The sequence below is a fragment of the Rhinolophus sinicus genome, linkage group LG15 (assembly GCF_036562045.2).
Source record: "Rhinolophus sinicus isolate RSC01 linkage group LG15, ASM3656204v1, whole genome shotgun sequence".
NCBI classification, from domain to species: domain Eukaryota; kingdom Metazoa; phylum Chordata; class Mammalia; order Chiroptera; family Rhinolophidae; genus Rhinolophus; species Rhinolophus sinicus.
The window spans coordinates 40136297-40150960 of NC_133764.1; the positions used below are offsets into that span (position 1 = coordinate 40136297).

Below are 14664 nucleotides of genomic sequence, written 5' to 3' on the forward strand. Positions count from 1 at the left end.
AGAGGGCCAGGTCTTAATGTGGTTTGAAACCCGAACCAGGGCGCCATGGGGGGAACCATGTCTCATGGATGGGGATGCCCTGGTGGCAGCGATCTGCTCCGACCAGTCATAAACAGGACAAGAGCTGAAACCACGTAGCTCAGGAAAACCAGCCACAACCTTCATGTGTTTATAATGTGATGTGCAGTGTAATGAAACAGCAAACCGGAGCATCATGGAGACTACGGGGAGGGGGTGTGACAGCGACCCCGTGAGCTGTCACTCACAGTGGGCTGGAGCTTCAGGTCCTTCCCTCCCCACTGCTCTCACTTCTGCACATGCAGGGACACGCCCCTTTCAATAGCGGATTAGCTGACAGAGGCCCCAGGCAGCGCCATCTGGGAGCTCCTCCTGGGACAGGAGGCATGGCAGCCCTCGGGCGGAAGCAGCTCACAGGGCGGCCCTGTACTGGAGCTGTGGAGCGGGTCTGCCCAGGGCCACCGGGCTCTGGGATGGGACAGGAGCAGAGGGCAGGCCTGCAGTGGAGTCAAGAGCCAGTCTGTGCCAGGGACTGTAGGGAGCTGCAGGGAGGTGATGGCACGCTGGGCACTGCCACGGGTGACAGCGGGGAGGACGGGAGGGCGCCCAGGGTCCTACCATGACGTAGAAGGTGGTGACCACGTTGAGGGAGGAGGCGAATATGGAGCTCATAGTTTTCACGGACGGCTCATCCAGGCTGTCGTAGGTGGGCAGAACCTGGCTGTGAATACAGGCGACTTCACAAAGCCGATCCCAGAGAAAGACACGCCCTCCCGGCTGCCAGCTCCCAGGTCCTCTGCCCAGAGTCCGGCACCTCTCTTCCTACCATGTAACTCAGAGCCGCGGCCAAGATTTCCCAACACAGGGGAAGGGTACGTGCTCAGAGCCCTCCCCAACCTGCTCCCTGTAAACATGCGACAAGTGCCGCCCAGCGAAAGGCCATTTGTCCCATGGAAGCAGGAGCGTGGCCGCTCCAGGAGGGCTGGGCTGGGCTGCGGCAGGGCTGGGCTGCAGCAGAGCTGCCGTGCTTGCAGGGAAAGCAGGAAGCGGTTCGGGGCACCGCTGTCAAGAGTCTGGAAATGTAAACAAACATGGGCAGGCCTGGAAGCCCGCCCATCTGTGCGCCTCAGTGCAGGCACTCAGAGCCACGGGGAGGGAGACAGCAGAGCGGCTTCTGTCCCACGGCCCGGGCCAGGCGTGCAGTGCTATGGAGAAGAAGGGATGGATGTGTCCACATGAGCTCTCTTGAGAGAGGCAGAAAGGGGCGGAGGAGACGAGGAGGAGGTGTGGGTGCAGCCCCGGGAGGAGGGAGCTGTGCTGGGGGCGTCCAGACAAGAAGGTAAAGGGTGACACTTTGCACTGGGGGTGAAAGATGGAGAGGTGGTCCCAGCGGGGCTCAGACACGGCCCCAAGGCAGCCGTGGCCAGCGGTCACAGTCACTCTGTGCGCAGCCCGGCACAGCCCCAAGGCACTGGGAGGGGGTGTGTCAGGACAGAAAGTCATCAGTAATAAACAGAGAAGCACAGTATTCTGATGAGCCAAACCCTAAAACCGCCTTTAAAAAGTGAAATGGAAACGGAGAGGACCCGCTAACTTTACCACAGAGCAAACAAGCAAACAAGTGGGGAGACCTGGCTGGCAGAAGCTGACGCCCATTACCCCACTCGTCACGCTGTCACATCAGGCCACCCCGTGGGCAGGGATGGCCTGAGGACCAGGAGGCCACAGGCCCGTGCCGCCCAGGAACATGGCAGAGGACCTGTGGGGTAACGGCACCGACGTCTTGCTGACCGGCTCCTCAGGCTGGAACAGGGTCCACACCAGGGAGCCCCACGTGGCAGCAGTCAGGTCAGGACTGGGGCTCCCCTCCCCCAGCCACATGCTTGGGGAGGGGCCCCTGCCCAGGGAGCTGTGGGTAGTGGAGACGGCACTACGCATAGACAATCGTGGAAAAGCCAAGGCGCCTCCAATTCTGCCCGAGCCCCGGGGACCCCTGATGGCGGGAGCCAGAGACCCCACGGCCCAGCATTCGCAGGCCACCTCACTAAGCTGGCCCCATGACTCAGTTTACCTGAGTTAAACGTAGCCTCCTCCATGTAGCCCCCGGGCACTATCCTGCCCGACTGCACGGACCCGGCCCATCAGTGCCTGGCACACCCTTGAGTCCTCGGGGCCACAGAGCCTGGTGTTTCTGCACCACCAGCACGGAGTGACCACGAAAGGAGACCAGAAAGGCCACAGAGCGATGGCAAACCAGGGGCCTGGCCGTCCCTGCAACAAGGAGGCCGGCCAGTCATGCAGACGGGGGCTGGCAGGAGCCCCCACCCACCTTCCTGGCACTCCGTGCAGACGCTGGGGGAGGGAAGTGCTCCGTCTCTGCCCTCGGACGGGGAGGGCAGTGGATAGGCCATGCCGAACTCCGAGGACCCCTCACCGCTGCTTACTGCGGGGACGTGTCGTATCTACAGACAGATGCCCTTTGTGAGCCGCAGACAACAAGTGCTCACAACCCTTCCAGAACCTATGATCTGACCTAAGAACCAAATGCAACTACGTGGCCACCACCAAAATAGAATTGACCACAGGTTTCTTTTTTAAAAGGCAAACTCAAGACAGAAAGGACAACTAGTAACCAGGTGCCTGGTGAGAGAAAGTACCTTCTGTCACTGAGTGTGTAAAGGGGACACTGGACAGCAAGAGCTGCCCAGACAGATGAGACAAGGGGATACCGGTCTGGCCTCGCATTGGGCGTGAACACAGCAGGATGAACGCATTTCCATCACACTGGTTTACAACTGGCACAGCCATGCCCACCAGCGTGACGGGGGCCTGTCCTGTCAGCCCCTGCACACCTGCGGGCTCTCCCGCCAGTACCAGGCTGACGCCTCTCAAGCCCGTTACCGTCCAGGGCGGGCACGAGTCACTGGCTCGTGTCACTGGTAAGGAAAGCGGTGTTGCTGGAATGACGGAAACAGCCCGATTCGCACTCCCAGAGCTTGACGTGCCAGGGAGAAGGCCTGCGTGCTCACACACGCACACACACGCCCCCAGAGCATCCCAGCAGCAGCCTGAAGTTGGTGTTTGTGCAACTGCCTTTTAAATATTCTCACACAGACAGCTAACTTCTGGCAAAAGGCTCGGGACTGTGGATCAGATGGTTTGGGTTGTTTCGAGCTCCCCACAGCCAGCTCTTCTCGTTGGGGATTTGGCACACTGGGTGCTCTCACCAGCAGTGCCAGCAACATATCTTGAGAATAAAGTCAATTTCTCTACATAAAATATACATAAACGCAGAGGGGAAAAGGTCACAACTGAACAAGACATGACTCTTCGGTAGCCTGCACTGTCCAATTAAAGAAAATAGGTGAAAGCCCCTCGTCCAGCACCGTTCCCCCACCCACCTCGGGGCCTCCAGGACAAGGCAGTACTTACGATTGACAAGCGAAGGACATGCCAAAGATGGGGATGCAGCGGAAGATGCCCTTCCAGCGGATGTAGCTGACCTGCTGCAGCCACTGTGCCCTGAAGAGGCCATGTTTGAGTGAGGACAGCACAATCTGTGTGAGGGGAGAAAGAGGCACTCGGGGACCAGTCAGCAAGCACAGGCAGGGCCCTGCCGGGCCGCCGCGGGGGGCGGGAGGCAGGACAGCGTGCAGTGCTTTGCACCCCACATCTCGCCCACGTGCTGCCAACGGGGGGCTGGGAGTCCCACAGCTTCCCAGTTCGTGCCCTCTGCTGGGCCACAAGCTGGCCATGCTGCCATGAGGGGCACTGGCTGCAGAGCCTGCCTGGCCCTCCGGGACAGCTGCCTGCACAGGGGCCGCTTAGTGCAGACAGTAAGCAGTGAGGCCCACCCACCGTGCCCATCCATTGCCTCAGGTGACAGTATGGTCCCCCAAACTGGGTAGGTCCTTCCCCAGCCCTGCACGGACATGTTTTAAAAGATAAACCCACAAGGACAGGATGTCCGGAGAACAGTGGGTCACGGTCCCAGACTGGCACTCACGGCTCAGGGACACCGGGAAAGCCCCCGCCCCATACTCGGTCTTCTAAGGAAAACCAACTGCAGAGACCTCCAGGTTCCATCCCCCAGGAATGATCATTTCTGACCCTGCCAGTGAACAGGCATGCAGGGGCCCAGGTCCTGGGCTCTGCTGATCGGCCGCCACGCTTAGTGCTCGGTAGGAACTAAATGTTCTGAGCACCAGCTGCACACTGGACCTCCTATCTAGTGGCTCAGACATGCTCACTGAGAAAACCACGTCCCCCGTGACCACAGACCCACATAAAGCTCTTCCCTTCACCTTCACTTCCCAGGGAACGAGCTTCGGGCCCCGGCCCTGCCTGGAGCCTGCATCCACCGGGGCTCGTGGGCACAATTCTCACATCACCTCCCGGCTCTTAGCTCCGCTCTCGCCAGCCCCGGAGCAGCGAGGCTGACACTCACCACGAACATGAACATGGTGTAGAAGAGCAGGGCCATGGCGCTGAAGGACTGGATGGAGGCCATCATGTTGCGCTGCAGGCTCAGCGGGAGCACGATGCACAGGGACACGGCGAAGAGCAGGAGCATGCGGAAGGTGCCAGTGACCTGGGCACAGAGCACGGGGCTGGGCAGGCGCCACCCAGAAGCCCCTGTGCTTCCAGCCCAAGGCCCAGTCCTGGTCCCCGGGCCACAGCGTGGGGCTCAGCTGGCCCTCCTGCTCACGCAGGTCTGAGACGGGGGCTCTCAGGGGTGTCACACAAGTTTCCCGACACACTGAGAGGGTCCTTACCTGAAACCCAAACAGCCGAGCAAAGAAGGTGGACCCCAAGTCGCCAATGACAACATAGAAGGCAATGCAGGTCCCCAGCATCAGCCCGATCATGCTGCAAAGAAGGAAGTCGTGGTTCCCATGGTGTTTCACAGGAGTCGGGCTCACCACGGCTGCGGCCGGGCCCTCAGCTGAGGACCAGGCTTGGGCTGCGCTCAGGGTCCTGGGGAGGGGACGCCAAGCCCGGTCCCCGCCAGACCACTGCTGGCACGTGACGACCCAAAGGCCAAGCTGAATGAAAGACGCGACTCCACACGTTCAAGTTTACAGGACCTGAGCATGTTCTGCGGGGCTGCTGTTTTACTTGGAATGAAGAGTGAATAACACGAAACTCTCCTTTATGGGCTTTTACATTCTTCTCTCCGTAAGAAGTTCTGAAAGTCCTCTCAGGTGCCACAAAAGTACACTGTGATGTCGGACAAGTCACAGGACAACCAAAGGCTTTCAGAAAGGGCTGCGCCTCTGAGTTTACAAGTCCCAAATTTTGAAGCCTAAAAGGGCAATCTCCCAGCAATTTATCGTCTCATAAAATTTTACTCCAAAGGGAGATAAATATGACATTTCCAACTTAATGCTTCCTTTATGCAACAGTATTCGGGGATCCGGTGTGTAAGTGTCAGGAACCTTATAGAAAGGTTAGCTATGACCGAGGGAGTGCGATTTTGCTGTGCTCCGGGTTTTCTACTTTTGCATTTTCCTTCGTAAGACGTAAATAAGGCTTTAACCTTGATGCTATTCATTTTAAGGGTACAATAAATTGAACTTTCAAATATTTAGTAACATCAGAAAAACATTGTAAGCTATAAACAAATCCACATCTGAAACATATCATTTATTTTGTAACAATCGCCAAGTTTCTCTTCAGCTACAGGTGAGGGAGAGCAGAGAATCACGAGGCAAAGGGGCACCACCTACCTGGTCTCCACCAGCATCTTTCCGGCTTTTCCATAGGCGTGAAACGCTAGTGCGAGAGAAAAGAGGGAATGCTCAATCCAACAACATGAGAAGCAAGCACATCAGTAAAAAACATTTCTGAGAAAAGCTGTGAAGGGCAGTTTGACAAAAAGCTGTTGGCCTGGAGTTTCACGGGCGGGCGTAAGGGGAATATATTTTTATTTTGGTCCTGTGATTTTTTTCCAGATCCACAATTGACAAATGAAAACCACATAAAACAAGAACAAAGCAAAGGAAGACAAAGGTTGTTTTTTTTTCATTCAGAAAAAAAAAGAAAAGAGAAGAAAAACATCCCTGCAAAGTAACCATTTCCCACCCAGTAGAGCAACCATGAGGAGGCCCGCCTGGAGTGAAGGTGCCCTGCCTGCGGGCCTGGGCTGGCTAGGGACGGGGCTGAGAGGTGCCCAGGAGGCCCAGTCAGCTGCAGCCCCAGCCCAGCGCACCCAGTTTTCACAGCCCGCACCGGAGGGCCTGGCTAAGGGCATGTATGTTCACTCTGTGGTTTTAGAACATTGAGACAATGCTTTCTAGTATGGCACTTTGAGATGGGAGGGGACAAGCACTCTCGAGCCTGCCCCCTTTCAAGGTCGACACTGAAGGAGCCTCACAGGTAACCAGTGCACCTCACACACCTGACACGTCCCATAGCGGTGAGGAGCTGCCTGTCCCTCGTTCCCAACCACAGAATTGCTTCGAGTTGATTCAACAAGGCCCCTCCAGGACCTAACAGTGGCCCAGTACCCCTACGTCCCCCACGGTCCAGCAGGATGAGAGCAGAGGGACATCCTGTCTCCCAGGAGCAACCAGAACGGGGTGAGTGTGACAGGATGGCCCCAGCTTCCGGCCCCGTGTTCCTCCCTCACCCAGGCCAGGACCTTATGGGGAGATTCGGAGAGCAGGATGCCCATAGGCCAACGGTATGACTGAGTCCAAAAAGCACCTGTCGTTACTTTCAAATCACTTAGGAAGAGGCACGGATGCCAACAGCAAGAAAGCCTGGCATCGGCCCGGCTGCACCGGCGAAAGCGGCAAGGCGAAGGCTTCCGCTGCAGGCCCCCCAGCCTCCCCAGCTACCTGAGCTCTGGGCAGAGACTCACTCCTCAGGGGCATCTAACAAGGCCCGTTTCCACCACGGAGGAACCTGAACCTGGCACACATCTTTGCACGGGATGCTGACCCAGGGCAAGTGAGAACCTCAAAAACGAAGAACTCCAGAGCAGGCAACAGCCCAAGGCCATGCGATCACCAAAAGGAAAGCCTCCAGGCCTTCTGGTGCCAACGCCAGGCAGCACTGCCCAGACACGACAAAAAACCGAGTGTCCTGAACGTGGACGTGGCAAGCTCCTAGCCATCTCAGTCCTTCATCTTCTCCAAAAGGAAGCTCAGCCCCTAAACATATTCTAAATGCTCAGGGCACCTGCCAGGGAAAGTTCCAGGGCACACCGGCATCCTAGACAGAGGAAACGGAAGGGGCTCTACAAAGTCAGAGGACCAAGTTGGGAGGCAGCACTTCTTCACCCAGAAAGATGCAACTGGTTCCCAGAATGACATCCTAAGGGAGCAGCCTCCAAGGTGTGGCCCATGCTGAGAGGGGCCTGGTGCTCCAGCCCCCGTGTTCTCCCCCTTTCTTTCACAGAAGCCAGCCCCCCACACACACACACACACACCCACACACCATGTCAGGTGTCAATCCCTCAGCAGCCTCTAATCCTCAGTCTCAAACACAAAGGTCTGGCAGCCTCCTACCCCTTAGCCTCCTACCTGGGGTGGCTCTGGGAGGGCAAGGGGCCCTGGTCTGTCTCCTGCCCCTCTAGGGTGGAACCACAGCACCAGACCAGCCCCCCCAAGGCTGGGTGGCATCTGTGGGAAAGGACTTTCTGAGCCAGTGCACCTGGAAATGGACCAAAGGCTCCGAGGGCAGGTCTTCCTGCCCAGCCATGACGAGTACTCTGCAGCTAACTGGCCAGGCCATATGGGGACAAGGGGCCGCATGGGGACAAAGGGCCAGTGGTCTCAACAGTGCTCTGGCTGAGTGCAGAGCTGGGACCAGTGTCTCAGAAACGGCTCTCCAGTCTTTTCTGGGGGAGGCCGGGCAGCAGCCTCCCTGGGCCCCGAGACACTGGGTCAGCTTCTCCTGGGCCACAGCCTGACCCGCAGCTCCGAGGCTGCTATGAAGCAGAGCTGACTCTGAACCCACCTCATTCTGAGCAGGACCCCAGCTTCACTCCCATCTCTCCACCCACCGTCCAAAGCCTCCTGCTTGCCGACATCCAGCGGCAGCAGCAGAAATGGGGTGCATGCAGCAAACCCTGCTGCTCAAGTTGGGAGGGTGGCCTCAACCAGCCATTCCCAGAGCCAGGCCTTGGATGGCATTTGACTCCCCACTGCCACATGCACAAGGGACAGTGAACATGTGTTGGGTAAACGCAGGGTGGGAGGGTGTATAGCCCCCCGGGTGTGAGAAAGCTTGCTTTTATGGCCTTCATTTCCCTAGCCAAGCAGCCACGTGTGCCGGTCACACATCCCAGGACAGGTGGGAAAGCTGCTGTGGACGGGCCTCTGCAGGCCCCACCCTGCCCAGGACTGTGGGTGGGCAGGCGGGCACAGGCCTGACAGGCTAGATGCCATGCCAGGAGTGCTGCTGATCACACGTGAGGGTGCAGAGGTGAGGGCCACACTGTCAACAGCGCGGGCTCTGGGGCGTGGGGCGCTGAAGGCTCCTGACTCGCTGGTACTTCTGTGCATCTTCAGAAAACAGGGTTTAGAAAAGTCTACGTGAAGCAGGGCACGCAGGGCAAGGGAGAAGCAGGTGCGAAGAGAACGAAATTCACAGAAGTAGCCCAGAAGCAGCAAACAAAATACCACAAACACAAACACCACCAAGAAAAAAACCCGCCGGTGCTGTGATTCCCCAAACAGGCAAAGTCCAGTCTGCAGCAGATGCCACATGCTGTGACCACACACTGACCACACCCTGTGACTGCCAAGGGCTAAGCGACTTAGATGGGCTAGCTCAAGCTCTGCTTGCTGCTCCGGACACTTCCACACCATCTGGCACTGTCCCCAGGTCTGGACGGAGGCCGTCTGTCCATCTCCTTGCCCCCACAGCTGGCCGATGCCCAAGGACCCAGCAGATGACACGCGCCACGGGATCTGATGACCCAGGCTGTCTGTCCTGGCCTGCGGCACCCGGATGCAGCAGGCTCTCCTCTCAGGCCACCCTCTATGGCACAGCGCAAGCTCTCGGTGGCGTCCCTTACCCAGGAGAAAGGGACGACAGGGGAAATGGTGCAGCAATAGCAGGAACCGGCCCAGGGCTGCTGACCCACGGGGTAGGGAGATTCTCAGCTCTTCCCGTCTCAGCTCCTTTCCAAGCGCTGGGTCCCTCCATTTCTGAGAGACGGGCCAAGACCAAGCCAGGACAAAAGGTGGCTAATGCTCAGCCTGGCCCCGGGGACTCTGTGGAAGCCATCTTGTTTGGTAGCAGACACAGCGGAAGACCACTGGTGGTTTCGAACCTCTTTGCTTCTAGCAGTAAGAAGTGGGCTGCGGTCACCCCAACCAGTTAAAAGTGGGAGCCCCAGGCAGCCACGTGGAAGGGTGTCCACGGGCAGCTTTCTTTCAGTCTTCCACATGTGGCCAAACTGGTTTGCCTTCTCAGGGACTTTCTAAGAATAACAGACAGGCAGCTGTCAAAACCCAGGGCCTCCCTAATCTCGGGTCACCTGCCCTCTTTCAGGCGCAGCCAAGCATATCCTGGGGCGTCGGCCACAGGAATTCTACTGTATAGAGACCCTCAGTGGGGTAAATAGGGTCACCCCCAAGAACCTGGCCATACAGGTGAAGGGGCGGCCCTGGCACACATTTTATCCCAAGCTAAATGAGCTCTCACCATGGGTCAAAGTTAGCCAGTAAATTTCACTTCGTCCGGTGACTCCAACAAGAGTCTGACAGCACCATTCTCATCACAGAGGAAGAAGGAAGCACCCTTCAGTCCTGAGGTCAGAACAAACGCTAGTGTCTCAGTGCCAATGCAAAGTGGACACGCTGGAAGGAAGCAGAGGCGGTGCTGCCAAAGGCCCACACGTGGCTCCTGCAGACGTCTCTGTTTTCTTTGGCCCCTGGAACTCTGCACACCATCTCCCCTCGCTGTGACAGCTGTGAGCTGAGGGCCAGGGAAGGCCTCCTCGGGAGGACCCAGCATCCCGGCCACACACTGGCTGGGGGGTCAAGTGCTTTCATCCGGGGGCCAGGAATTTTCCCCAGACACGCACACACCGGCTCCTGAGACATGCATTTGCTATTTCAACACCCACACTGAACTTTCCAAGAACAAAATGCAGGGCCGCAGGTTCCACAGAAACAATGTGGTCTTCACAGGGCAGCCCGAGGGCAGCAGGAAAGTGAGGACCTGACCCCAGAGCCAAGCTGCCAGAATATTCCAAATTGAAAGGAAACACAAAGCACAGCCTTCTCCCCCTCCACCGGAATCAAAGGAAGAAAGAAAACTAAAGGAAATAAAACTGCAACCAGTAGCATCAGGGAACAGAGAACACCACTGGGCAGACGGGTGAGTTGAGCCTGGCGACAGGCCTGCCCAGGGACAGTGTCTTCTGTGACATTAGGGGTGGGGGAGGTAGAGCAAGGCCCTGTTGGGCAGCTCTGGGATTCAGGAGGGACAGACAATAAGCAAGTCCGCAGAGGGCTGGGTCTGCTGGTTCTGCCTGAATGTGGAGGGAGACTCTCTCTCGGGTGTATTTGCTTAAAGGACAACAAGGGCAGGAGGGAAACTTCACCTCAGACCCTTCCTATCACCTCAGTTTTGAAGCATGTGATTATAGTAACCATTTTTAAGAATTGCACTAAATTTTAAAATAAGGAAAAGAATTGCTGTTCAAGGAACTCTGTAAAAATAGTGGAAGAAAAGTGAATAAATAAAGGAGTAAGGGCCCCACCCCCGGACCAGAGCACTGCGCTTCTTACGAAGGTGCTCAGTGGGGTCCAGCCACCACTCCGAGAGCCAGCGTCTCACCCAGGCCGGCGTAAGTCCTCCGTTTGCTCAGGCTGGCGGATTTCACCAAGAACATACAGGACTGGTGCGTCATCCAAGAGCAGAAAACCAAGAGCAGGGCCCCCAGGACGATGCCACACTGAAAGGTAAAAGAAAAAGAGACATTAACAAGGTAAAACTGTCCTGCTATATGTACCTCACATTGACCAGCATGTCCGTGGTTTCCAAACCACCCCCTCCACTTCCCCGGCCTCAGCACTGACAGGGACCATTTCCCTGGATGGCGGCCACACGCTTTGTCCAGGGACCTAAGATGTGTGCGTGATGCTAAAAGAACACCAGGTTCCGTTTCCTTCCTGGCCACTCTGAGAGTCTTAATGAACAGCTAGCTGGTGTCTCCCCAGTTCTCTGCACACCCCTACGGTGTACCACCTTCTACCACGTGGATCAACAACTATGAGTGGTGAAGATATTCTGGAAGGAAAAGATTAACAATGACATTTACACCTTTCTTGTAAGTTAAACAGATACTTACCATCTGACCCAGCAATTGCACTCTAGGTATTTAGCCAAGAGAAATGAAAACATGTGTTCACGCAGAAACCTGAATGCGAATGTTTATAGCAAGTTTATCCATAATCCAAAAACTGAAGAAACAACCCAAATGTCCTGCTCGTATCTACTAGAGCTGAACGTACACAAAGCCTACGATACTGCTCTTTACTCGGAGGGAAATACCCCACAGAAATGCAGACACAGAGTCAGAGGCCGTGCGTGTGCGTTCACGGGGCCCCAGGGAGGAAACACCAAATGTGCCCAGCAGAGGCAAAAGAATGAATAAATTGTGCTATGTCCACAAACTGGAAGCCTAGCCAGACATTAAAATGAACATACAACATAATTCCATTCCCATGAAGCTGAAAAACAGGCAACACTGATCTCTGGTGTGGGCAGTGCACAGGTGGACCCTTCAGTGATTAGAGGGGTGCGGGCGCGGTTATGCTCCTTGGTGTGGGAGCTATTAATAGTTACATGTGTTGGCTCACTGTATGAAAATTCATCAAGAGAACAGCTAAAACGTGCACTTTTCTGTCTGCACATTATACTTCAATGAAATGTGAAGTTTTTTAACAGTACCAGAATTACTGAAACCAAACAAACAAACAAAAAAAGCCCCAAAACCAAACATTTTTAAGTGACTTGGCTGCCAGACACTAACATTACACATGCCAAGTCGCCCGCTTGCCTCCTGCTGTGCTCTGGCCGGGGCCTTCCCTCAGAGGAGAAGACGCTGAGCCGACAGGAGCACAGCCCTCCTAACTCTGCCAGGCCCTGGGGACGGTGAACATCTCCAGGTCCTGACTTCTATGCGGACTTCCACCACTGAGCTACGAGCTCTTCCTGAGCAAGTCAGTCTGGCCCATGTTTAAATGCCCTGGCAGGGGCCTGTGCCCACCACATGGAAGACACTCAGAGTCTGTGGACAGCCAAATCTCCTGGACCCCAAAGTGTATTTCTCAGGTGTCTACACAGAGCCCTGCCACAGTGGCACATCCCACGCAGGCATGAAGGCTGGCAGCACGGGCCTTGCAGATGCACCACCAGCCAACTCTGCGACCCAGGGTGCAGCTCTGTGCCAGGCAAGTCGCAGTGCACTCTGGGACACGAAGTCCTTCCAAAAACACCCAGAGCTGGCCACCCACGCTGGCATTCACAATGCCCAGATACAGATGTTGCCCCAGGGGCGCAAGAAGCCGCCAGCTCAGCTTCCTACAACTGCCTGCGGGGCCTCCATCCTTCTGCCAACATGCTCATCAGCCAAGTGAGAGCAACAACTCACAAGGGAACCCTAAACGCATTCTCACCCAGACAGGCTGCAGCTCTCCAGGTGGAGAATCGAAATCTCCAGGTTGAAAAAAATTGTTTTTTTGCTATTTTTATCCAAAAGATGCTAAATATGAAAAATGCAAAGTGTCTGTTAATCTAAAATTAAACTACTGGTGACCATTTTCAGTTCCAAAATATCCATCTATTTCTCATTTTTCTGCCCATTTGGTTTCATCACACAAGACTCGACTGACCTGACAGCCACCTGCCGTTCCCGTGTCCCACCCCTCCGACCCCTCAGGCAAGCCAGCTCTCTAGCGGGCAGCTCGCGCCCCCGTGGGGCTGGGGGAGCAACTCCACCCTTGGCACACAGGAAGCTGAGAAGGGAATTGTTAGGAAATAAGTTACCCAATTTGATGATTCCATCAACCAACAACCTCCGTTTCCTAAAGTACCAAATGCCTGTTTATTTGTGGATTATTTAAACAGAAGCCAAACGAATCCACACCTCAGAAATGATGACTTCCTTTCCTGTGGTATTTAATGTTGGCATGATACCAATTTTTTAATACTTCAGATTTTTTCAATTGAGGTAATATTTGCACATCGCAAAATGCAAAGATCTTAAGTGTACAGCCTGGCAAACTCTGTAATCACTTTGTAAGCAGCGCCCCGATCTAGTTCCAAGGCCTGGGGGACCTGCCTGAGTGTGTGCTTCTGCAGGCAAGGGCAGTAGGCTCTGAGTTTTTAAAAAATGACAATAAAGTAACAGACTCCTCGGGTCACTGTCCATTGTGGGGAGATCGTTTTGCTCTGCTCCACTTTGCGCTTCCGTCTAAGTCACGATATAATTGCGTGGAACTGGCTGACAGCGCCGAGACTGCGTGAGCTTCTCATCTCTTGGATTCCTCCTGCAGACCCCGAGGCGGGGGGCCGCGGAGCCGCCTCCACCCGCCCTGGATCCACCCGACCGGGTGAGCAGCGGGCCGGGAGCGAGGTGAGCCCGGAGCAGCGAGGGCGCCGCCACTGCCCGCTGGACTCACCTGTTTGAAGCAGAAGGGCATGGTGAGTACACTGACCCCTACGATGCTGTTCACTATGTTCATGATCAGCCCCCAGTTGGAGGCGGCGGCCGCGGTCATAGCGCGGGGTCTGGGGCCCGGGAGTCCGGGTGCGAGGCGCCTGGTCGACAGCGGGACGGTCGGCTGCCTGGAGGAGGCGGCCTCGCGGGAAGACGGCGGGGGCGGTCAACCTCCAGACCCCGCCAGGCCCCGCGGCCTCCTCAAGGCATCGTCCCCCGTTCACTCCCGCCGGCCGCCTCCGCTTCCCTGTGCCCAAACCCGGAAGAGCTGCCAGGTGCCAACCAGGCACTCCTCAGCCTAGCATCGCGGCCGCCCCGCACGGACACTTCCGCCTTCCGTGAGTTCCTCTGCCCGGAAGTGACGGCACGAGGGCGGGGCCTGCGGGGGCGGGGTAGGGCCTGGCAGGGAGGGGCGGGGCTCGGCGTCAGCTAGGCAGGGAGGGGCGGGGCTAGGAGGGGCGGGAACCAATGAGAGGGGCGGGGCGCTCTCTTACAGGGCTACTGCACCCCATCTTGCAGGGCTGGAGAGCTAGGGACTCCCCCTGCAGAGCCCCCATCAGGAAGGGCAGTGGGGGCAGGAAGGAAAGGGTGTCGCCGCGCCGTCCGGAGAGGAGCGGGGTTTCAGGGAAGGCAACCCTAGAGCATACACATTTATTTACAAAAACATTGGCTGGCCCAGTTTGGCCCAAGGCCCAAAGGCTGTGGACCCCTGTTCTACATTGTCACCAACAACTGGTATCATCAATTTGGCCAATCCAGGGAATAGACTGGAATTTCATTGTGGTTTTAATTTGTTCTCCGTAATTACAAATGGCGTAAATCTGCTTGTATTTGTATTGTCCATTCCCATTTCCTCTGTGAAACGCTCATTCATTCTTGCCCGTTGTTCTAATTAGCTGTTTGTGTCTTGTTCATACACATTTTGAGTTCTTTCTATGTGCTTGATGACTAACCCTGTG

General features: G+C 56.1%; 1 protein-coding gene across 7 annotated transcripts in view; it reads right to left on the bottom strand.

Moving 5' to 3' along the window:
* The window catches only part of SLC38A10 (solute carrier family 38 member 10), a 38850-nt gene extending 24805 nt beyond the window's left edge, over nucleotides 1–14045 (bottom strand). For 4 of the 7 annotated variants that reach the window (XM_074320349.1, XM_074320348.1, XM_074320345.1 and 1 more), the window contains exons 1-7: nucleotides 13668–14045; nucleotides 10819–10936; nucleotides 5748–5793; nucleotides 4794–4887; nucleotides 4466–4609; nucleotides 3451–3575; nucleotides 637–739 (exon numbers count right to left, since the gene is read on the bottom strand). In XM_074320349.1, coding sequence (XP_074176450.1) covers nucleotides 637–739; nucleotides 3451–3575; nucleotides 4466–4609; nucleotides 4794–4887; nucleotides 5748–5793; nucleotides 10819–10936; nucleotides 13668–13766 — 729 coding nt within the window. In that variant the 5' untranslated portion in view covers nucleotides 13767–14045. The remainder of the gene's footprint in view (nucleotides 1–636; nucleotides 740–3450; nucleotides 3576–4465; nucleotides 4610–4793; nucleotides 4888–5747; nucleotides 5794–10818; nucleotides 10937–13667) is intronic. The other 3 variants (XM_074320350.1, XM_074320344.1, XM_074320346.1) reach the window with 2 other exon arrangements.
* Between the last annotated feature and the right edge of the window lie 619 nt (nucleotides 14046–14664).